The sequence below is a fragment of the Amblyraja radiata genome, unplaced genomic scaffold (assembly GCF_010909765.2).
Source record: "Amblyraja radiata isolate CabotCenter1 unplaced genomic scaffold, sAmbRad1.1.pri S89, whole genome shotgun sequence".
NCBI lineage: Eukaryota > Metazoa > Chordata > Chondrichthyes > Rajiformes > Rajidae > Amblyraja > Amblyraja radiata.
Window position 1 is genome coordinate 9,250,853 of NW_022630172.1, and position 24,676 is coordinate 9,275,528.

At 45.4% G+C, this 24,676-nt stretch overlaps 1 protein-coding gene across 1 annotated transcript; it reads left to right on the forward strand.

The window, feature by feature from the left end:
- Positions 1-1,200: 1,200 nt before the first annotated feature.
- On the forward strand, positions 1,201-20,202 carry LOC116969607. Its single transcript, XM_033016438.1, has 6 exons — positions 1,201-1,384; positions 3,086-3,355; positions 15,785-15,976; positions 16,055-16,315; positions 17,845-17,872; positions 20,112-20,202. The coding sequence occupies exons 1-6, from the start codon at positions 1,201-1,203 to the stop codon at positions 20,200-20,202; spliced, it is 1,026 nt and encodes a 341-aa protein (XP_032872329.1).
- Positions 20,203-24,676: the final 4,474 nt, after the last annotated feature.

Below are 24,676 nucleotides of genomic sequence, written 5' to 3' on the forward strand. Positions count from 1 at the left end.
GTACAAAATGAGGCCAAGGTTTCTCTGCAACAGTTTGCCAGCTGGTTTGATGTTGGGTTTCTTGGTTTTCCTGCTTCGACAAGTTTCCACACAGAGTAAGTACTTTCTCTTCACCGGTCACAATCACCTTGCATTAATTATCATTGTCCGTGTAAACCCGCACTCTATTGTCAATCTCATTTTCCTCTCCACATCCCTGAATGTGTTGCCACTTCACAAACCCACGCCATCCTTGCTGGACCTCCATTCCACATCCCTGAATGTGTTGCTGCCTCACAAACCCACGCCATCCTTGCTGGACCTCCATTCCACATCCCTGAATGTGTTGCTGCCTCACAAATCCACACCATCCTTGCTGGACCTCCATTCCACATCCCTGTATGTGTTGCTGCCTCACCAATCCAGCCCATCCTTGCTGGACCTCCATTACACATCCCTCTATGTGTTGCTGTTTCACAAATCCACCCCATCCTTGCTGGACCTCCATTTATGAGCCCATCCCATCAACTCCCTCTCCTTCTCCTGCACCGACACGGTCCTTATCAAATTCAGAAATGACCTCCTGTGAACTTGTAACAGAGTTAAACTCTCCCTCCTCATCCCGCTCAGCCTCTGCAGCCTTTGACACGGTTGTCCACACCATCTTCCCCAAACATCTCCTCACCACAGTCCATGTGGGTGGAACTTCCCTTGACTTATCGATCCAGTCGCAGCCCGAGAACCAGACGCAATGTCTTCACTTCACGCTCCCACAAAGTCCCTTCAAAACCAGGTGTAGTTCCTCCACTAACCCCAACACAACCCCCTATCCCCACCTCCCTCCCCCTCCCCCACTCACTCACTCACTCATGTGATGACATATCCCTGCATCAATCAGGCCAGGTTATTCCACACACACATCTCTTCACAAACCGTGACTTCCTCGCTGGGGTTTCCAAGGAAGATCACAACTGTCTGGAATTAAATGCAGTTCAAAATTAATGATTACAGATATGGGGTGGGTGGGGAAAATGTGTTTTAAATGTTAATTCTTCATTGTTCGTATTCGCAACAGAAAACAGAAATCGAATGTATTTCTTGGATAATGGAGATGACATTGTGTTAAACGTACCGGACAATGCTGAGAAAGACACTGTTGTTGTCTGGGAATGGAAACCACACTCAGGGAAGGAAATCGGAAAAGTGTCGACTTTTAGAAGAATGGGGAACTCTTGGATCAAAGATAACGCCGCTGGCAACTTGTACCCGGAGATGAAAGTGAATTCCTATACCCTTGATCTAACAATTGATAACCCCACATTTAAATTGGCGGGAATTTTCACTTTGACTCAAACAGAACCGAGAAAGCAAATCCTGAAACAATATGAAATATTTGGGATGAAAGGTGAGTGGGTGCGATAAGGATCAATAATGTTGAATTAATCTCTGTAAATATTGTCACCTCTAATGAATGATGAGAGATGGCGGGAATTGTGAGACTTCTTCCACCCGGTGAAAAGTCAAACAACTGGGGAAGTGATTTTGTTCATTGATTCTGTAATGATCAGCAGGGATGGGTGATAATAGTTTGATGACTTCACTGGGAACTGCAAATCAATGAATCTAGCCACAGCGAATGCCATGGTCTTCTTGCCGGAACACGGTAAGGTGATCGCGGCAAGCAAGGTGGTATGGAACCAATGTGTCCGTGTAGTGGTCCCGGGGTAACACTGCTATTTAATGTTACCCTGTGACCAGGTGGATGGAAGTCCATTCATCACCTGTAGAACATGAGCTCTGCCATAGAGTTCACCTCTTGAGACCAATCAGATACACCTAGGAGTGGAAATAGATGTATTTTCAACAGCTTGTGAATATTTGAAACAGAGCATGTGTAAATACAACAATGCCTGTATGTTGCCGGTGTCAACTGCAGTCCCACGGTGAACAGCCGGCATTTAACACAATCATCCCCTCCAAGCTGGTTACCAAACTCACAGAACTGGGTCTCTGCGCATCCCTCTGCAATTGGATCCTCGACTTCCTCATTCACAGACCACAGTCTGTTCGTATTAGTGGAAATGTGTCAGTCTCAATAACAATCAGCACGAGAGCACCTCAAGGCTGCGTGCTCAGCCCCCTGCTGTACTCACTCTATACTCATGACTGCGTAGCCGGTCATAGTGCGAGCTCCATCATCAAGTTCGCTGACGACACCACTATTGTGGGGGCGTATCACTGATGGGGATGGGTCACAGTATAGAAGAGAGATCGAGCAACTGTCCATGTGGTGCCAGCACTTAAAACCTGGCCCTCAACACCAGCAAAACCAAGGAACTGATTGTGAACCATGGAAAGGGTAGGATGGGGACCCACAGCCCCGTTTATATCATCGGGTCGATGGTGGAAAGGGTCAAGAGCTTCAAATTTCAGGACGTGCATCTTTCCAAAGATCTCTCCTGGTCCCAGAACACTGATGCAACTATAAAGAAAGCTCATCAGCTCCTCTACTTCCTGAGAAGATTACGGAGAGTCGGTTTGTCAAGGAGGACTCTCTCTAACATCTACATGTGCACAGTAGGGAGCATGCTGACCAGTTGCATCGTGGCTTGGTTCGGCAACTTGAGCGCCCTGGAGCAGAAAAGGCTGCAAAAAGTAGTAAACACTGCCCAGTCCATCATCTGCTCTGACCTCTCTTCCATCGAGGGGATCTATCACAGTCGCTGCCTCAAACAGGCTGGCAGCATCATCAAAGACCCACACCATCCTGGCCACACACTCATCTCTCCGCTACCATCAGGTAGAAGGTACAGGAGCCTGGAATCTGCAACATCCAGGTTCAGGAACAGCTACTTCCCCACAGCCATCAGACTATTAAACACAACTTCAAACAAACTCTGAACTATAACAGCCTATTGTACTTTATCTGTTTATTTATGTGTGTATATATAAATATTCTATGGTATATGGACACACTGATCTGTTCTGTATTGATGTCTACAATATTCTGTTGTGTTGCAGCAAGCAAGAATGTCATTGTCCTATCTGGGACTTGACTTGTACAAACCATTACTCACTCTGAATTTCATTGGTATGTTTTTCACAGTTGAAGCAAGTCCACAGAGGCCTCTGCTGGGCAGTGACATTACACTCAGCTGCACCATCTCCAGACTCTCAGATACAGTCAGTCTTCAGTGGAGACCCATGGACTCATCCCAGCAGAACAGGAGCAACACTGATCACATCCGCCTGGATAACACGGTCTATCTGATGGTTCAACACGTTACAGTGGAGGATGGGAAGCTGTATGTGTGTGAAGTGCGGGAAAACGGAACCATTCTTCACACAAGTAACGGAGATTTTACTGTAGAGAACGGTGAGTGTGCACACCTCCCATTGGATATAGAAACATAGAAAACAGGTGCAGGAGGAGGCCATTCGGCCCTTCGAGCCAGCACCGCCATTCAATGTGATCATGGCTGATCGTCCCCAATCAATAACCTGTGCCTGCCTTCTCCCCACATCCCTTGACTCCACAGGAACTGATCCTGAATCTATTGAACATTGTAAAATGATCACCAATGCGTCCACTATTTCTAGAGCCACCTCCCTGAGGACCCTGGGATGTAGACCATCAGTTCCCAGGGGATTTATCATCCTTCAGTCCCATTAGCCTACCCAATACTATTTCTCGCCTAATGAAAATGTATTTCAATTCCTCCACCCCCTTAGATCCTCTGTCCTCCAGTACACCTGGGAGATTATTTGTGTCTTCCTTAGTGAAGACAGATCCGAAGTACCTGTTCATCTCTTCTGCCATTTCCGTGTTGCCCATAATCGGTATGGGTAGAGCTGCGAAACACTAAGGGGCAGAAAACGCTGGTGGGTGTTGTGTACAGGCCACCTAACAGTAGTAGTGAAGTTGGAGATGGTATCAAACAGGAAATTAGAAATGCGTGCGACAAAGGCAAAACAGTTATAATGGGTGACTTCAATCTACATATAGATTGGGTGAATCAAATTGGCAGGGGTGCTGAGGAAGAGGATTTCTTGGAATGTATGCGGGATAGTTATCTAAATCAACATGTAGAGGAACCAACGAGAGAGCAGGCTATTTTAGACTGGGTATTGAGTAATGAGGAAGGGTTAGTTAGCAGTCTTGTTGTACGTGCCCCCTTGGGCAAGAGTGACCATAATATGGTTGAGTTCTTCATTAGGATGGAGAGTGACATTGTTAATTCAGAAACAATGGTTCTGAACTTAAAGAAAGGTAACTTTGAGTGTATGAGACGTGAATTGGCCAAGATTGACTGGCAATTAATTCTAAAAGGGTTGACGGTGGATATGCAATGGAAGAGATTTGAAGACTGCATGGATGAACTACAAAAATTGTTCATCCCAGTTTTTCAAAAGAATAAATCAGGGAAGGTAGTGCATCCGTGGATAACAAGGGAAATCAGGGATAGTATCAAAGCGAAGGATGATGCGTACAAATTAGCCAGAAAAAGCAGCATACCGGAGGACTGGGAGAAATTCAGAGACCAGCAGAGGAGGACAAGGGCTTAATTAGGAAAGGAAAAATAGATTATGAAAGAAAACTGGCAGGGAACATAAAAACTGACTGCAAAAGTTTTTTTATAGATATGTGAAAAGAAAGAGATTAGTTAAAACAAACGTAGGTCCCTTGCAGTCAGAAACAGGTGAGTTGATCATGGGGAACAAGGATATGGCGGACCAATTGAATAACTAATCTGGTTCCGTCTTCACTAAGGAAGACATAAATAATCTGCCGGAAATAGCAGGGGACCGCGGGTCAAAGGAGTTGGAGGAATTGAGTGAAATCCAGGTTAGCCGGGAAGTGGTGGTGGGTAAATTGAATGGATTAAAGGCCGATAAATCCCCAGGGCCAGATAGGCTGCATCCCAGAGTACTTAAGGAAGTAGCTCCAGAAATAGTGGATGCATTAGTAATAATCTTTCAAAACTCTTTAGATTCTGGAGTAGTTCCTGAGGATTGGCGGGTAGCAAACGTAACCCCACTTTTTAAGAAGGGAGGGAGAGAGAAAACGGGGAATTACAGACCAGTTAGTCTAACATCGGTAGTGGGGAAACTGCTAGAGTCATTTATTAAAGATGGGATAGCAGCACATTTGGAAAGTGGTGAAATCATTGGACAAAGTCAGCATGGATTTACAAAAGGTAAATCATGTCTGACGAATCTTATAGAATTTTTCGAGGATGTAACTAGTAGCGTGGATAGGAGAGAACCAGTGGATGTGGTGTATCTGGACTTCCAGAAGGCTTTCGACAAGGTCCCACATAAGAGAATAGTATACCAATTTAAAGCACACGGCATTGGGGATTCAGTATTGATGTGGATAGAGAACTGACTGGCAAACAGGAAGCAAAGAGTAGGAGTAAACGGGTCCTTTTCACAATGACAGGCAGTGACTAGTGGGGTACCGCAAGGCTCAGTGCTGGGACCCCAGCTATTTACAATATATATTAATGATCTGGATGAGGGAATTGAATGCAATATCTCCAAGTTTGCGGATGACACTAAGCTGGGGGGCAGTGTTAGCTGTGAGGAGGATGCTAGGAGGCTGCAAGGTGACTTGGATAGGCTGGGTGAGTGGGCAAATGTTTGGCAGATGCAGTATAATGTGGATAAATGTGAGGTTATCCATTTGGCGGCAAAAACAGGAAAGCAGACTATTATCTAAATGGTGGCCGATTAGGAAAAGGGGAGATGCAGCGAGACCTGGGTGTCACGGTACACCAGTCATTGAAAGTAGGCATGCAGGTGCAGCAGGCAGTGAAGAAAGCGAATGGTATGTTAGCTTTCATAGCAAAAGGATTTGAGTATAGGAGCAGGGAGGTTCTACTGCAGTTGTACAGGGTCTTGGTGAGACCACACCTGGAGTATTGCGTACAGTTTTGGTCTCCAAATCTGAGGAAGGACATTATTGCCATAGAGGGAGTGCAGAGAAGGTTCACCAGACTGATTCCTGGGATGTCAGGACTGTCTTATGAAGAAAGACTGGATAGACTTGGTTTATACTCTCTAGAATTTAGGAGATTGAGAGGGGATCTTATAGAAACTTACAAAATTCTTAAGGGTGTGGACAGGCTAGCTGCAGGAAGATTGCTCCCGATGTTGGGGAAGTCCAGGACAAGGGGTCACATCTTAAGGATAAGGGGAAATCCTTTAAAACCGAGATGAGAAGAACTTTTTTCACACAGAGAGTGGTGACTCTCTGGAACTCTCTGCCACAGAGGATAGTCCAGGCCAGTTCATTGGCTATATTTAAGAGGAGTTAGATGTGGCCCTTGTGGCTAAGGGGATCAGAGGGTATGGAGAGAAGGCAGGTACGGGATACTGAGTTGGATGATCAGCCATGATCATATTGAATGGCGGTGCAGGCTCGAAGGGCCGAATGGCCTACTCCTGCACCTAATTTCTATGTTTCTATGTTTCTATAATAATTTCACCCGTGTCAGCCTTCAAGGGACCCACATTTAACTTTGCTACTCTTTTCCTCTTATATATCTAAAGACGCTTTTACTGTCCTTCTTTATATTCCTGGCCAGCTTCCCTTCGTACTTCATCTTTTCAGCCTGTATTGCCCGTTTTGTTTCCTTCTGTTGTCCCATGAAAGTTTCCCAATCCTCTGGCTTCCGGCTACTCTTTGCTGTGTTATACATCTTTACTTTTAGTTTTATTCTATCCCTAATTTATCTTGTCAGCCACGGTTGCCTCCTACTCCCCTTACAATCTTTCTTCCTTTTTGGATTGAAATGATCCTGCATCTTCCGGATTATGCCCAGAAATTCCTGCCATTGCTAGGATCCCTTTCCAGTCTACCTTGGCCAGCTCCTCTCTCATGCCTTCATAGTCCCCTTTGTTCAACTGCATCACTGCCATTTCTGATTTAACCTTCTCCTTCTCAAATTGAGAAGTAGACACTTGTATCACGGTGCTTCTTGTAATATTATATGTGCGCTCCGTGCAGAACTGTGGCAGTGACCAACTGCTCTCCAGTATAAAATGCTGCAATGATCAGGGAGAAGTTTCCAGAAAGTATCTGTGTGGAGCAGCTGCCTGCTTGTCTCTACGTGACAGACACACAGCACAGGAGGGCGATGTCTGTCTGTAACCATTGTTCAGTAAAGTATTTTGTCAGTTTATCTTGCCATCAATGCTCCAGTATCTGAGACTGAGATACTGATACAGGACTCATCTTGCCATCAATGCTCCAGTATCTGAGACTGAGATACTGATACAGGACTCACGTCAAAGTGTCAGATAGAAAGTGTAGTCACCAGCACTTGCTGCTCACACACACACTGGGGGTCCCGACCCACACATCAACACTGAACAACAATCCATCCCCTCTCCCCACACTGACCCTTCTCTCCATGTCTGGTGTTGCTTGAAGTGTTTCCAGCTGCTGCAGACTCGGGCTTGGGATCAGCATTCAGCTGGGAGCAGGACCCGGGAACAGGGAAGGACAGGGAATCAATGGGGGTGAATGGGAGAGGGATGGTGGGATTAATGGTAATGTGCCGATCCACTTGAAGGGCCAACGTGTCCGGGTCAGTCCCCGTGCAGGCATCCTCTGGGCTGCTTCTGTCCACAGCCTGAACCTGAACCTGAACCCGAACCCGAACCTGAACCCGAACCCGAACCTGAACCCGAACCTAAACCTGAACCCGAACCTGAACCTGAACCTGAACCCGAACCTGAACCCGAACCTGAACCTGAACCCGAACCCGAACCTGAACCCGAACCCGAACCCGAACCTGAACCTGAACCCGAACCCGAACCGGAACCTGAACCTGAACCTGAACCACCAACTTCAGACTGACAGAGACATTCACCTCCCACACCGCTCTCGGGAGTCTCCGGGAGGTTTCATTCCATCCCGGGACATTCCCGGACAGTCCGGGTGTGGGGGCCAACCTCATGTTGAAATGTAGAGTGGAATATCCAAACTTCACTGCAACTTACTGCCGTACAGCACATTGTATTTTATAATGATCTGATGAGTTTAGTGCAGCATTCATGAAATATGTTACATTTGAAACTTGATCAGTTGAACAAAATACCACGAATGTTTATAAGAATACGGTTGAGAATCTGTGTATGGCACAGTAACTGTAATACTGAAAGGAGTTATCCTCTGTCTCTCTGATACAGATTTACATAATGGGGGATACATACTTTACCGCTCCAGCACCGGTCACAGTGAGCTTCACCTGGTTTGTTCTGGGAGTTATGGTGATAGCTATTCCCGTGCTGAGTGGACCTGGTCACCTCGTCACCTTTGTGAGATATATTGTTTGTGCTCACAATCACTACTCAGAGACTAAATCGTGGAAACAAGAAATGCTTTATTTGCGAGTCTGCAGAATCGGGTGCCTCTCCAAGTTGAGACACTCCGAGCAAAGGAAAAACGTCTATTTTTTATACAATTCAGTATACAGCCTTTATTGATCGGACGCCTCCCCTTCTGACCCCTTCCAATCAGGGTACCGAGGTTCACAATCTTCCAACCCTCTCCTCCGTGCGTCATCAATCATTCCCTCTCCTCCCACATCATACATCGCATGTACATTTAAATTAGGTTCTTTGTCATGAGGGGCGTAAAGTTAATATTAATTTAACTGATTAAGCATGCGCAGTATCTGTGCCCTAACCTAATTAATTGCCTTTGACCTAAAGAATAGCTTCTGCGTTGTCAGCTACATTCCTTACCTCATCTTGTTATGGGACAATGTTATCAACAGCTCTGAAGGTCTGACTGTTTGTTCGAATCACAAGGTTGGTTTTTCCAGTTACTCGGCCCATCACAAGGTCGGTGACTACAACCGTTCGGCCCCTCACAATGGTGGTTTAATCATCTTATCCCTCACAATCCTCCCTTTTTCTTTTGCTACGCATCCTGTATTAAACCCCATTCCTAGACTTCCTGCTGTTCCAAAGCTAATAACATTCTTTTTATCTCCCTTTCCTCTGGGTCCTCTCTCGGCCTCATTATCATTATCTTCTGGACGCCCCCTTTCTCCCCCATGGGGACTACAACTGCCTGCATTTGGCTTATACTTCTAGTTATAAGAACCCTGAGACATGGTATACAACAGGGAATAATGATCAATGCAGCTAATGCCCATAAAATCACCAGTCCCACCGCTTTCCACCAGGCTCCTCCTAAAATGTAATCCCACCATCCTGCTCCCATGATTGTGTTCCATCTCTGTACCGGGGCATGTGCTATTTTTCTGATTCCTTCTGATATATCCATTACTGCTTGCCCGTTGTCATCTATGTTTAGGCAGCAATTAGAGAGGTTGATTTTTCCGCATACTCCTCCCTCTTCGGCTAGTAAGTAGTCTAAGGCCAAACGGTTTTGGTATATCGCTGTTCTCATCTGTGTCTGCTGCTTCGCCAACATCTCTAGTGCAGATGCAGTCTGGTTAGTAATTACTTCCAGCACTGCCTGTAGTCTTATGATCCGATTTAACATATACACTGGGGTCCGGTAGCCCCAGGATCCGTCCTGTGCCCAAGTGGCTGGTCCATAATATGAGATGATTCTTGCAAGTGGCCACTCATAATTTTCCCATTTTCCGATGTCCATTCCTCTCTTCGTTCGGTGTAGATCGTCAAAGATGGGTGTTCCTAGCGACCGCCCCTCCTCAGTGGTCAACAGAAAAAGGGGCCGGTCCACTAGAGGTAACATTGTTCCATATGTCCTGCAACACTGGGATTCCCTGGTAAGGGTTGTTCCCGGTGCAATTCCATAATCCAGTCGATTCGCTTCCATCAGTCTTCATCCAGATAGCACAGTTTCCTTCATCCTTTACAGTGGGATACCATTGAGGTTCCTCTGGCCACCACACTCGGGATTGATTTGGCCACTGGGTGATGATGCGCTGGCAGGGGCTGCTGCCTACTAGGATGGCATCCTTTGCCCAGGGCCTGGCGATACACTCAGTTCCAACCGGGGTGTGTGTTAGGACCCATTCCTGGGGACTTCGATCTCTTCCCACCGTCAAATTCCACTTTATCAGGTCCCATACCTCAATGATAGATCCTCTCCATGGCCAGCGTGAGCTCATCAGCGGTCCTCCACAAACCCAACAGTTAGTCACATTCAGGGTTCTGGCTATCCGGAGGGCCAAGTCCACAAACAGGTTTCTCCCCACTTCGGGGATCTCAATCTGCTGCTTTATTTCATCATACATAGTCTGGTGCAGTTGAGTAGAAGGCTGGGAAGGTGGGGGAGGTTTGTTGACTACTGCTTCTGCTAACATCCCTATCACTACCTCCTTAATGCTGTCTAATGTTTCATCCCTGGCTCGGGAAGGGATGTCGAACTGTCCTCCCTTGGTCATGCAGACCCATTTCTCCCCTTTTGGGCAGGTAATGTGCCCAACACTTCCTACATGTCCCTTATTTTCTACTACATAATACCCCCTCCCTCCGTCCTGACAAACAGCTCTAGTCCTTAGGTCGTAGCAAACATCACTTACATGGGAATGATAGGTAAATGCTCTAGTTGTTCGCCCTCCATATCTGATAGGATGGTAGCACTTATCACAGTTATTAACACTTCTTATAATGGTTACATACATAGTTAGTAATACTGCAACTGCTCCTTTCATGCTGTTAGTTTCATACACTTATTTCTTACTGAAAGTTAATGCCAGGGGCTTATTCCCTGGTTTTACCGTCCACTGATCGTCTTTCTCAGGAACTGACGTCTGGTCAACGGGTCCTTTAACCCAGGTCGCATGTGTCCACCCTTTTTCTTTTGTTCGTACTGCTGTCTCCGTTGTCAGCAATGCCAGGTATGGGCCAGTCCACCGGGGCTGCAGTTTCTCCTCCTTCCAACTGTTAATCAGTACCCAGTCACCGGCCTTTATAACGTGTATTGGAAAGTCGAGTGGTGGACTTTGTGCCAACAGTCCTTTTATTTTTAATTCTGCAAGGGAACGAGACACTGCCAGTAAATAGTTCCTCAGGAACACATCGCTGCCTTCGAAGGTCGGCGTGCCCTCTACCTTTCCAAGATAGGGCAGCCCAAACAACATTTCGTAGGGAGACACCGCAATATCTTTACGGGGTGCCGTTCGTATTCTTAATAATGCAATCGGTAAACACTTAGTCCAGGGTAGTCTGGTTTCCTCCATTAACTTAGTTATCTGTGTTTTAAGGGTTGCATTCATCCTTTCCACTCGCCCAGAACTCTGGGGGTGCCAGGGTGTATGCAATTTCCAATTTATTCCCAAGGTACTGCAAACCAACAGGTGAACCTTAGAGGCAAAATGTGTTCCTCGGTCGGAATCTATGGATTCGATGACCCCGTATCAGGGAATGATTTGTTCTAATAATATCCGGGTTACTGCCTGAGTGGTGGCATTTATCGTGGGAAATGCTTCCACCCACCTGGTGAAATGGTCTACAACTACTAGGAGGTACCTCCACCTTTGTATTCTTGGAAGTTCTGTAAAATCTACCTGTATTCTCTGGAAGGGTCTTATAGCCAATTGTTGTCCTCCACCAGGGACAGCTCTCATTACCTTCTTGTTAACCCTCTGACATAACACACAACCGGAGACTGTCTGCTTAGCCAAAGTATAGATACCTCGGCAAGCGTAGGTCCGTAGTAGTGTGTCACACAGGGCCTGCACTCCCCAATGTGACTGGGAGTGCAGTTGTGTCATCAAATCCCGAGTTAATCCTTTGGTTAACATTTGTTTCCCATCCGGCGTCCACCACCTCCCGTCAGTGGAAAGCCGAGCCCCTAACTCATTCATTTTATCCTCCTCCTCCTGTGAGAATACAGGTATCTTTCCTACTCCTTCCCTTAATGGTATTAAAGACAACATCCTCACTGTTCCTTCTGTCGCTGCCTTTTTGGCGGCTCCGTCTGCCGCTTCATTTCCCCTTGCTTCTAATGAGTTCCCCTTTTGGTGTCCCGCCACATGGACCACCGCTATCCTTTCTGGCAAATGTAATGCTTCCAGCACCTTCTCAATTAATTGCTCATGTGCCAACTCCTTTCCTCTTGCTGTAATCATCCCCCTTTCTTTCCATATTCTCCCAAACGTGTGCACTACTCCAAATGCATAATTGGAGTCGGTGTACACCGTTCCTTCCTTCCCCTCCAACAATTCTAACGCCCGTATTAAGGCATACAATTCACATGACTGAGCCGACCAACTACCTGGCAACCTGCCCGCCTCCACTCCTTCAAATCCTTCTCCTCCTATTATGGCATACCCACTATATCTTTTTCCATTTATACAGCGGGAAGAACCGTCTATAAACCACATTTCTCGCTCTACCAGAGGCTGCTCCTCCAAATCCTCCCTGCTCTTGGTCTGTAGTTCTATAACTTCGCTACAGTAGTGTTCTGGTCTCTGCCCATCCTGCTCGTCGTCCGCCGAGTATAAAAACTGGGAAGGGTTTAAATTCTTATCGGTCAGAATGGTCAAATCGTCTTTTTCCATAAGTATCACTTCGTACTTTAGGATCCTGGAGTCAGTCAACCACCGGTTGGACTTCTGAGTTAGTATTGTCCGGACCGTGTGGGGAGTAGATACTACCAGGTCACCTCCAAATGTCAATTTTCTACTTTCTTCCACTAATATTGCTGTTGCTGCGACCGCTTGAATACATACAGGCCACCCTCGTGATACCGGATCCAATAGTTTAGAAAGGAATGCGACTGGCTGTCGCTTCCCTCCTCTCTTTTGTGTCAGTACCCCCAACGCAATTCCATTCTCCGCATTAACAAAGAGATGGAATGGTTGATCAATGGACGGGAGGGTCAGTACCGGTGCGGTGATCAGGCTATTCTTTATTTCTCCAAATCTCTGTTCGTCCTCAGAATCCCATTGTACTTTATCAGTCTCCTCACACAATTTATCATACAAGAACTTGACTTGTCGGGTGTAATTGTCTATCCATAATCTACAGTGTCCAATTAACCACAGAAACTTCCTGATTTCTTTTTTGTTCCTTGGCATCGGCAGCCCGGTGATCCCAGCTATTCTTTCAGGTTTATTCTCCTTTTCCCGTCACTAATCAGGTGTCCTAGATATTTAACCTCCTGTTCCACAAATTGTAGTTTATTTTTGGACACTCTCAATCCCTTTTCCCCTAAAAAGTTTAAGAGGGTTATGGTTGCATCCCTTACTGGCACTTCTTCTCCGCCTGAGAGTAACAAATCATCTACGTACTGCAATAATTGTGTCCCATAGGTCCTGGGAACATCCTCTAATACTTGTTCTAATATTTGCCCGAACAGGTTCGGGGATTCAGTAAATCCCTGAGGGAGCACAGTCCATCGATACTGTTGCTTCCTCAGTGTGTCTGGGTTTTCCCACTCGAATGCAAAAAGGTCTCTACTTTCCTCAGCCAGGGGGCAGCTCCAAAAGGCGTCTTTCAGATCTACCACACTGAACCACCTGTGGTTAGGGTGTATACGTCCCATTATGGTATAAGGATTTGGGACTACCGGGTGTCGAGCCCTAACTACCCTATTCAATTCTCTTAGGTCCTGGACCAGTCGGAACGTTCCGTCAGTCTTTCTTACAGGGAGTATTGGCGTGTTGTAGGGGGACATACAACTCTCCAATACTCCATCCTTCAGTAAGTTTTCTATAATTGGCTGCAGCCCTTTCCTTCCTTCCATTGAAATCGGATACTGTCTTACTTGCACTACTTCACTTCCTTCTCGCAAGGCTATCCTCAGAGGTGGTATTCTTAGCCCTCCCCTATTTCCCTCTCTTGCCCACACCTGTGAGACTATTCTTTCTTCATCTTCGGTCGTCAATTTATATAGTTGTACTATCATCTGTCCACCTACGGGAGCTGTGCCCATTCCTAATTGAACTTGTAAGTCCCTTCCCATCAGATTTATTCCTGCCTGGGGCACCAGGATTAAGTCTTCCATGGCCTCTCGATTTTCATATCTTACCATTACTCCTTCTATCTCGGGAGCTTTCATTACCTTTCCCCCTACTCCAGAGATTTTGACTTGCTTTCCCCCTAATCCCATTCCCTCCGGTATCCTGGTTACACTTGATCTTTCCGCCCCTGAGTCTACCATAAATACCGTGTCTTCTCCTTGGGGACCTAATTTTAAGTTTACCAAGGGTTCCCGTGTACGTCCTACAAACCCCAAGGAGGGGAACCCCTGACCCCTCTATTCCTCCATCAGTGTGTATGATTGTACTTCATGCCTTATCTTTGGACATTCTCTTTTAAAGTGTCCTTCTTTGTGACAATGATAACACCGGGATGGCCCGGTGCGCCATCCCCCTGATCCTTGTTCTTTATTTCCCGGGGGACCCCAACCTTGGTCCCTCCATTCACCCCTTCCTCTTCCTCGTCCTCCACCTCTACCTCGTTCTTGGTCACCATAAGTGCCCAGCCTTCTGTCACCTTTGTGTTCTTTTCTACTACCTGCTGCACTGCTTGTAACATCATTTTTGCTTTTGCTTTCTGTCGTTCCTCATCTCGTCGTACGTATACCTTCTGAGCATCTGTTTTTAGTGGGTACATCCCATTGTAGGGTATCCAACACTGGGCGTAATCTATTTCTATCTGATTTATCGGTTCTTTCTCATTTACGAATATTTTCAAGGCCTGTTTTACCCAATCCTCATTGGATCCCAACCTTGGCCACCACACTGAACTCCCTTTTATGGGTTCCTTTGGCCATTCAAAGTAACAATACTTTATCATGACTTTCTTACTTTTACCCTGAGTCCCCCCCTCACCCCATCCGTGCAACATCCGCCCCAATGGACTATTAGGCGGAATGTGCGGCTCTTCACCAGTTTGAGCCTTTTTCCCCGGGCCCTTACTTTGCCCGTTCCGGTTACCCATCCCTGTCAGACCTTTTCCCGTCCAACAGAACCCAATCGCCCGAGTAATACTTAATAGTCAATATTCTTACCCGAGTCCTGTGCACAGAAATTACTCGATTGCTTGATCCCTTTCACCGGATTCCCTCTTGTTTCCAGAGTCTCTTGTCCGAATATCACTCGCTCAAACCACTGACGGCAAGCAAGGAGATCAGAGACTGCTGAATCAGCAGGGTGCACCTTCCCTTCCTTTCGTGCCTCCGTCAAGTGGCCGGAGTGGCGATCCCGGACGAGCCCCCAACTTGTGAGATATATTGTTTGTGCTCACAATCACTACTCAGAGACTAAATCGTGGAAACAAGAAATGCTTTATTTGCGAGTCTGCAGAATCGGGTGCCTCTCCAAGTTGAGACACTCCGAGCAAAGGAAAAACGTCTATTTTTATACAATTCAGTATACAGTCTTTATTGATCGGACGCCTCCCCTTCTGACCCCTTCCAATCAGGGTACCGAGGTTCACAATCTTCCAACCCTCTCCTCCGTGCGTCATCAATCATTCCCTCTCCTCCCACATCATACATCGCATGTACATTTAAATTAGGTTCTTTGTCATGAGGGGCGTAAAGTTAATATTAATTTAACTGATTAAGCATGCGCAGTATCTGTGCCCTAACCTAATTAATTGCCTTTGACCTAAAGAATAGCTTCTGCGTTGTCAGCTACATTCCTTACCTCATCTTGTTATGGGACAATGTTATCAACAGCTCTGAAGGTCTGACTGTTTGTTCGAATCACAAGGTTGGTTTTTCCAGTTACTCGGCCCATCACAAGGTCGGTGACTACAACCGTTCGGCCCCTCACAATGGTGGTTTAATCATCTTATCCCTCACACCTTCAACCGCTGAAAGTAATAACATCTGCAGCACGTTCTCAGCCCATCATCATCAATGTCAATGGGAACAACTTCGTGAATCGACTGGTGACCTCAGGGAAACTCTACGATGGCAAGGATTTCAGTGTGAGGATTGTCCCCGTTGTGTTTCAAGATGCCGGACTTTACGCCTGTGATCTGGAGGGAAATCGATTTCCCACCATTGATCTAATCACAGTGAAAGGTAGGAGTCAGAATATTGCCACTGAGTTTACTGATGAACTTATTGTTTAAAATGTAAACAACCTGCTTGTTTCCACAGTCACAGCTGAACCGTCTGATGCAGTGACTGAGGGAGACAACGTTACCCTGACCTGCTCTGTGTCTCATGACACTGGGTCAATGAGACTGGTTTGGATCAATGGCGATGGCAAACGTGTTGGAGAAAAGACACTGACTGAGGAAGAGACATCACTGAGTCTGGTTATTCAGAAAGCTGAGAGAGGCAGAGGGAACTGGAGATGTGTTTTGTTTGATCAAGACCTGCCCCGGCTTTTTGTCCCGAACTATCAGGAGTCCTGTGGTAAGTGATAAGAGTTTGTTCTTCATACTTAGAGTCACGATTGAGTTTTGATGTCCTGACATTTGATAGGGGAATATAGTTGTACCTTGACTGTAGTAAATACTTGACATTAAAGGCATTTCCAAACAAAATTCTAACTGCAGATTTCACAAGGACCAATAACAACCTTCAACCACTGCTGGAATATTAATTATACTTCTTCCTGTATCTTCTTCGTCTTGCGTGTGGCGTGCACAGCCTAAAGTTGTTGGACAACTTGTTCTATTTGATCTTCCGTTTGTACACGTCGAGTTGATTGCATTAGTTGAAACAGGGCGGACCACGTGAAGGTTGCAAACTTCCACCCCTTTTTCTTGTATAATGCTAAATAAAACAATTTCTCTCAAAGTCTCCCATATTTCCATCAATGCCCAATGCTACAGATCAAAGTGTCACTTCACTGTAGCCTGCCAATTGCTGGCATAATGTTATATCAGTGAATAAAGCAACACGTGGCACAAATATATCTCACTGTGTCCCAGTGTCTAATTCAGAATGTTGTCACATCACAGACAGGAGTATTTAATTATGAAACACTGTGGAGAAAGGAAATTAAAATGTCAATTTTGTCCTTCACAGGATCATTAGACATTTCGTCCTCCACAGACATTAGGATCATCATAGTTCTGGGCTACTTGGTGAATAAACTGGCCGTTGCTCTTGGATTAATTAGCTGCTCGTGGAGGATGAACAGGGTGAGAATTTCATGAGCTTTTCAATATATCAGAAACCAATGGCGGGCTGTCTCTGGCATTGAGGAAATGGCTGTTCACAGAACATATTAGAGTGATGACAATCTGTATGTTAGTGTTTTGTATCGAACAGTGCAGCACAGAAGTAGTGTGTGGACGTGGCATCGAAGGACGAGAATCTGAAGCAAAGAAGTCGAAGACAAATAACCGAATGGAAACAAAACTGAAACGCAAATACTGGAGACACAAATGCTGGAGTAACTCAGCGGGTGAGGCAGCATCTATGGAGCGAAGGAAATAGGCAACGTTTCGGGCAGAGCCCCTTCTTCAGACGCTGGGGTCAAACTTGCAAATCTGCCCCGAAAGTGAATGCGGCAATTCCTTTAAAATTCATCCCTCTCTTTCTCTCTCGCCTCTCCTCTCTATTTTCCCCTCTCTCTCTCTCTCTCTCTCATTTCTCTCTTCCCCCCTCTCTCCTCTACTCTATCTTTCCCTCTCCCTCTCTCCTTTCTCTCTCTGATGGTTTGTCGGAGACTTGTACATACATTGCTTGGTATTGGATGATTTGAATCTGTACCAAATGACAGCAAGTTGGGTGGTCACCAGGTAAGATTTGATTGAAAATCATGTTTTGCACACCCCTGGTACAAAGAACACAGCAGAAAATTCAACTTTCAACTCAAAGTTCCTTCAAAGTTATGAACCTTTGATATAGCTTGAAAAATTGCCAATTGCCCATTGGAATTTGGAGTTGAGACCTTGTTTTCTGTTGTGTTACTTGTGTGCTCTGATATACAGGCACTGATTTTCAAGGAAATCTGAGGAGGTGATCAGTCAATCCATTAGTCCATGTTGCACAGAATGAAACTAAACTACATAATAATTAATGACACACAAGATGGTTAATTTATCTATATTCGTACTTCAATAGAGCGCTGATGGTCCATTTTCTCATCTCTTAGTTGGTCAATGTGAAACCAGGATAAGAGAAAACTTTGCTTTTCAACCAGTCCCTGCAAACCTGTATTGTCCCTGCCTGCTTTAATGTCTCCACTATTGTCCCTGTACCCAAAAAGACAAGGATTGCTGGTATTAAAGACTACAGGCCTGTCGCACTGACCTCCAGTCATCAGGCGTGAGACAGGAAAATAACTGACATAAGAGGAAGAGAGATTGGGGTCCAGAAAATGTTGGTAATTGCACCTTGAAATTACACCATTTTCTTGCCCATTTACCCTAAATCTATACTGTAATTTATTGTACCTTAAAATAACACATTTCACTTGTTTGTCACTTCTTAATTTACACAGAAAATGTGTGATAATCATACCTTAAAATGACACCAACTCCTTGCTTGTTTACACTTGTCATATAGAATATATATATATATTACACCTACACCTACTTGTAACATGATACATGTTCCTCGCTTGTTTACTCTAGTTAGAGAGACGTATCCTTTACACATGACATTGTTGATAATTATACCTTGATATGACACCATTTTCATGCTTGTTTGCCCGTAATTTATACTGTAATTTTGTTAAATTATACCTTACAACAGGGGCCTCCAAACTTTTCACCATGAGGGCCACATTATATATTTGGCACATTTTTGCAGGCCGCAGAAAAACATAAAGAAATGTCAGTTTTATAAATTTAATGAACTCACAAAAGAACTTAAGTAAAACAAATGGAGGAAATTCAAAACAAAACTTGTAGCCACCAATCAAGGTTAACCAACAAAATGCTAACGTTTTATGCAACCACATTAATGGGAATGATGGAACTGCTTTTGTGATTTCAAAATGTAATTGAAACCCTCAACTTGATAGCCTAGAGCAAAGTAACGTGCAAGTTCCCACGCTCCCCAGTGTTGCAGTGCTCATTCTGTAGGTGCTGGAGTGTCAAACAGGGGCATCACTTCAGGTTTGCTTGGGGGGGGGGGGGCAAGCTAGTCCCCCGAGAGGGTCAAACAAGACCCTCCCACACACACTTCCCCAGACCCACATACACACCCACACCCACCTGAAAATACCCACACACACTCTGACACATATTCACTCACCCCACATACCCACACTTCCATTCACTCGCCCACACACACTCACTCCCTCACCCACACACACATTCCCTCACCTACACTGCCTTACACACACACACTCACCCATACACTCCCTCAACCACACACACTCACTTACCCACACACTCTCCCACACACTCCCTCAGTCTCTTGCACACACTCTCACCCATACTCCCTCAACCACACTCACTCACCCACACACTGCCTCACACTCACCCACTCTAACCCACACTCCCTTACACTATCTCCCACACTCTCACCCACACACTCCCTCACCCACACTCATCCCCACTCCCTTACACTCTCTCCCACACACTTACACTCACCCACACACACTCACCCACACTCCCTACACTCTCCCACACACTTCCACTCACCCACACACTCCCTCACCCACTCATCCCCACACTCCCTTACACTCTCTCCCACACACTTACTCAGCCACACACCCTCACACACAGTCGCCCACATACACTCACCCCCACACTCACCTCCACACACACGCATTCACCCACACACACTCCCGCACATACACACCCACATACAAATACACACACACTAATCCACCATCACACTGCACCGGCCACCAGCGGGCCAGAGCCGTCATCTCAGCACCAGGCCCACAACCTCACGATGCAGACAGCCTGGTCTGACTCTCCCCCCCCTCCCTCCGACAGGGAACGTCATTAGCAAACATATCTAACAATCTTTCCCGACTTTTAATAAAATTGTCCATTATAAATGTTGAATAAACGCCGCATTACTGCTTGAATTAATACTTTCATCAGATAAAGTACATTTTCAAGGACTTACAAGGACCTATGATAAATCCATGGACTTTCAGGGCCTTGAAACAGTTTCAAATTCCAGGACTTTCAAGGACCGTACATGCCCTGCCTTGCCACACTCATCGCACACAAAGGGTCTCTCTCCGGTGTGTATCCGCTGGTGCTCCCGCAGCCCCCATGCTCTCTTGTCACAGTGGGAGCAGCTGCTCGCCGGCATGGTTCTGCCAGTGCTGCCGCAACCCCCGCGAGCTGTCAAACTCGTCAACGCAGTGCGGGCAGTCATAGGGCTGGCCACTGGTGTGCACGTGCTGGTAAGGCAGGGCGTGGGAGGCCATGGCAAAGCGCTCTCCACACACCGGGCTGGGGACGGGACGGTCGCCGGCGTGCACCCTCTGGTGGGACAGCAGCCTGGTGGAGCTGGTGAAGCCCTTGCCGCAGTGGGTGCAGGTGTAGGGACGCTCGCCAGTATGGGTGCTCTGGTCCTCCAGCAGGTTGCCGGAGTGGGTGAAGCCCTTGCCGCCCTGGTTGCAGTTGTATGGCCGCTCGCCGGTGTGGGTGCGCTGGTGCACCAGCAGGTTGCCGGAGTGGGTGAAGCCCTTGCCGCACTGGACACAGGTGTAGGGGCGTTCGCCAGTGTGGATGCGCTGGTGCACCAGCAAGTGGCTGGAGCGGGTGAAGCCCTTGCCGCAGTCACTGCAGGTGTAGGGGCGCTGCCCGGTGTGCAGGCGCCTGTGCACCTTCAGGTCCTTGGACGACTTGAAGACTTTGCCGCACTCGGAGCAGATGAAGGGCCGTTCACTGCTGTGCGCACGCCGGTGCTCCCGCAGCCCCGACAACTGGGTAAAGTTCTTGCCACAGGTGGAGCAACCGTGTGCACCCGCCGGTGGGTCTCCAACTTTTCGGTCTCTGGCTGGCCTTGCCACACACGTCACACTCATAACGCTTCTCCTTGTTGTGCCCCGTCTTGTGGTCCTCCATCGAAGCTCAGCCCCTCGAAGCTCAGTCCGCACACCGAGCAGATGGGGGGGGGGCTCACCTGCACCCTGGCCACCCTCAATGGCGGCTCATGTCCCCGTCTCTCCGTCCACAGCAACGGCTCCTAAACCCTGCAGGAGGGGAACACAGAGGGTCAACAAGCTGGCAAACAAGACATTACTAGCACATATTGAGTGTGTTTATGGCTGAGGAAACCATTGTATAATTCTGCGTGGCACACTGGCGCGGCGGCACAGTTGCTGCCTCACCGCCAGAAACCCGGGCTCGATCTTGACTACGGGTGCTGTCTGTGCAGAGTTTGTACGTTCTCCTTTTGACCTGCGTGGGATTTTACTCCGGGTGTTCCGGTTAAATTCAACATTTCAAAGACGTTAAGGGTTGTAGATTATTCGGCCTCCGCAAAATTGAGGAATTTCCCCTAATGTGCATGGCATAGTGCTAGTGTACAGGGTGATCGCTGGTCGGCACGGACTCTGTGGGCCGAAAGACCTGTTGTTTCCGCGCAGCATCTCTAAACTAAACTAAACCAAAGAAGGGTGTCGACCCAAAACGCCACCCATTCTCTCCAGATGCTGCCTGACCCGCTGAGTTACTCCAGCACTTTGTGTCTATCTTCTCCACAGATGCTGCCTGACCCGCTGAGTTGCTCTAGCACTTTGTCAGAGAGTCATAGAGTGATACAGCGTTGGAAAGAAGTCCTTCGGCCCAACTCGTACCCCCACTCCTAGATCCCTCGGCTCCACACATTCCGCAAGGCTCAGAGTTGTACAGGGCCCTAGTGAGACCACACCTGGAGTACTGTGTACTGTTTTGGTCCCCTAATTTGAGAAAGGACATTCTTGCTATTGAGGGAGAGCAGCGTAGGTTTACAAGGTTAATTCCCGGGATGGCGGGACTGTCATATGCTGAGAGAATGGAGTGGCTGGGCTTGTACGCTGGAGTTTAGAAGCATGAGAGGGAATCTTATTGAAACTTATAAGATTGTTGAGGGATTGGATACGCTAGGGGCAGGAAACATGTTCCAGATGTTGGGGGAGTCCAGAACCAGGGGCCAAAGTTTAAGAATAAGGGGTAAGCCATTTAGAACGGAGACGAGGAAACACTTTTTCTCACGGAGAGTTGTGAGTCTGTGGAATTCTCTGCATCAGAGGGGGGTGGAGGCCGGTTCTCTGGATACATTCAAGAGAGAGCTAGATAGTGCTCTTAAAGATAACGGAGTCAAGGGATATGGGGAGAAGGCAGGAACGGGGTATTGATTTGGGATGATCAGCCGTTGATCACATTGAATGGCGGTGCTGGCTCAAAGGGCTAAATGGCCTACTCCTGCACCTATTGTCTATTGCACCAGCGCCCCGCCATACACAGTGAAGATCCTGCCCTGGTTTGACTTTCTAAACTGCAATACCCTCACCACCCTCAAACAATGTGACCTCTTCAGGGCTCTCGCTTAACTTTTTTTCCTTGTTGCCAGCCGGGCAACCTTGACAGCTTTTTAGGTTGCCAATTGACAGTTTAGGTGGTCATTTAAGATGGCTTGCATGACGCGTACGATAATGTGCTCCGACAAAGTGCGTAGTTACCAGTGGGAATTATTAATATTTTTTGGTCTGTATTTAAAAGGGCAATCGCTCTATATGATCCAGGATCTTCCAAATCCTTATCTACTTTAGGGATGAGTGTAATTGTGGATTCATTTAGAGATTCTGGTAATTTTCCTTGGTCATATGCATATCTATACATTATTTGTAATCTTGGAGAAATCAGATCTTGAAATCTTTTATAAAATTCTGCACTCAGGCCATCCGGGCCCGCTGCTTTTCCGTTCTTTAGCGAACTAATTGATTCTATAATGTCTTTTACTGTTATTTCAGCATTTAACAATTCTCTACCTTCCTGATCTAAGCTATTGATTTGACATTCTTGTAAAAATATTTCCATACTATCTGTTTGTCCGGTTAGTTTTGACAAATAAAGATTTTTATAATATTGTAAAAATCTATCATTAATATCTTTTGGAGTAGTCAGTATATTTCCATACTCAGATCTAATTCCGTGTATCATCTTCTCATCTTCTAATTTTCTAAGCTGTCGTGCTAGTAATTTTTGAGGTTTATCTCCAAATTCAAAATACACTTGTTTAGTTTGTTGAAAAAGTTTAATAACTTGATTAGAATATATTTTATTTAATCTATATTTTACTGATGCAATTTTATTACTTAACTCTTTGGAAGGCTGTTTTATATTTTCATTATCTAGACGTTTTATCTCATTTTCTAAATGTTGTTCTATTTTTAGATGTTCTTTATTGAGATATGCTTGTGCGGATATTATTGCGCCACGCATGAATGCCTTAAATGTGTCCCAAAATAGTGATGGGGAAATTTCAGGATTATCATTAGTTTCAAAAAATAATTTAATCTGATCCATCACATATTTACAACAGTCATTGTCCTTTAATATCTGAGGGTTAAATCTCCAGGTAGTAGTTTTATTAGATATATGTTTTAATTTTATTTTAAATGTTAATGGCGCATGATCCGAGATGATAATATTATGATATTTTGCGTCATACGTAAAAGGATGTAATTTAGAATCTATTAAAAAATAATCTATCCTCGAATAGGTTCCATGTACGGGCGAGAAAAAAAGAATATTCTCGTCCGGATGGATTATCTAACCTCCAGATGTCTTTAATATTAGATGTATTGATAAAAGCATTTATGAATTTACTTGATTTCGAGGCAGCTTTCCTTTTTGCAGATGATCTATCTAGATAGTTATCTAAAGTACAATTTAAATCACCTCCAATTATTAAATTGTGTTGAGTGGATATAGGAATATTATTAAATATTTTCTTAAAAAATAGTGGATTATCAAAATTAGGGGCATATATATTCATTAAAATTAACTTTTTTGAATATAATTCCCCTGTAATTATTACATATCTGCCTTCTTTATCCGCTATAATAGAACTTTGTATGAAAGGTATACCTTTGCGAATAATTATTGCAACTCCTCTAGATTTATGTATAAATGATACACCTTAGAAATCCATTTAGCTGTTAATCTATGTTGAGCATCTTTTTTAAGATGAGTCTCTTGAAGGAAAATGACATCTGTCTTCAATCTGTTCAACTGAGCTAACACCTTTCCCCTTTTAATTGGTTCATTAATTCCTTTTACATTCCAACTGCAGAAGGTTACTCCATCACCCCCAGTCTTCACCTTTATATCATGCATTTTACTATTAGGGCGGCTTTTTTTGGAGTAGCCTTCTTGACTCCCCCAGCTCCCCGTTGCGCCCGGACATCGATCCAATGAGAATTTCTATCCACCTTAATCCGCATCTATGTATTCTTAAACTAAATACACAATATCCTTCACATCTACATTCAAATAATATATAATATAAGATCAATAAAAAACAAAAACAATAAGAAATATCAATAATAAAAAAAAAGTAAAGGGTGTTAATAGGGTGCTCAGAAAAAAAAGAAACTACACTTATATAGTGTGTAGTATGTGAAGGTGAAAGCCACATTAACATGGCCATTAATCTAAAGACTTCCGTTTTTTTAAAGAAAAAAAAAAGATGTTAATTATACCAGCTCCTATCTCAAATGCTATATATATTGGGGTGGGGTACTAACTTTATATACTTAGTACTTAGTGATTATTTCTATTATTCATATTACTATTTGCTAATTACTAATATCAATTGTATTTAATACTATAATATGTAATACTATTATCATGGAATAAT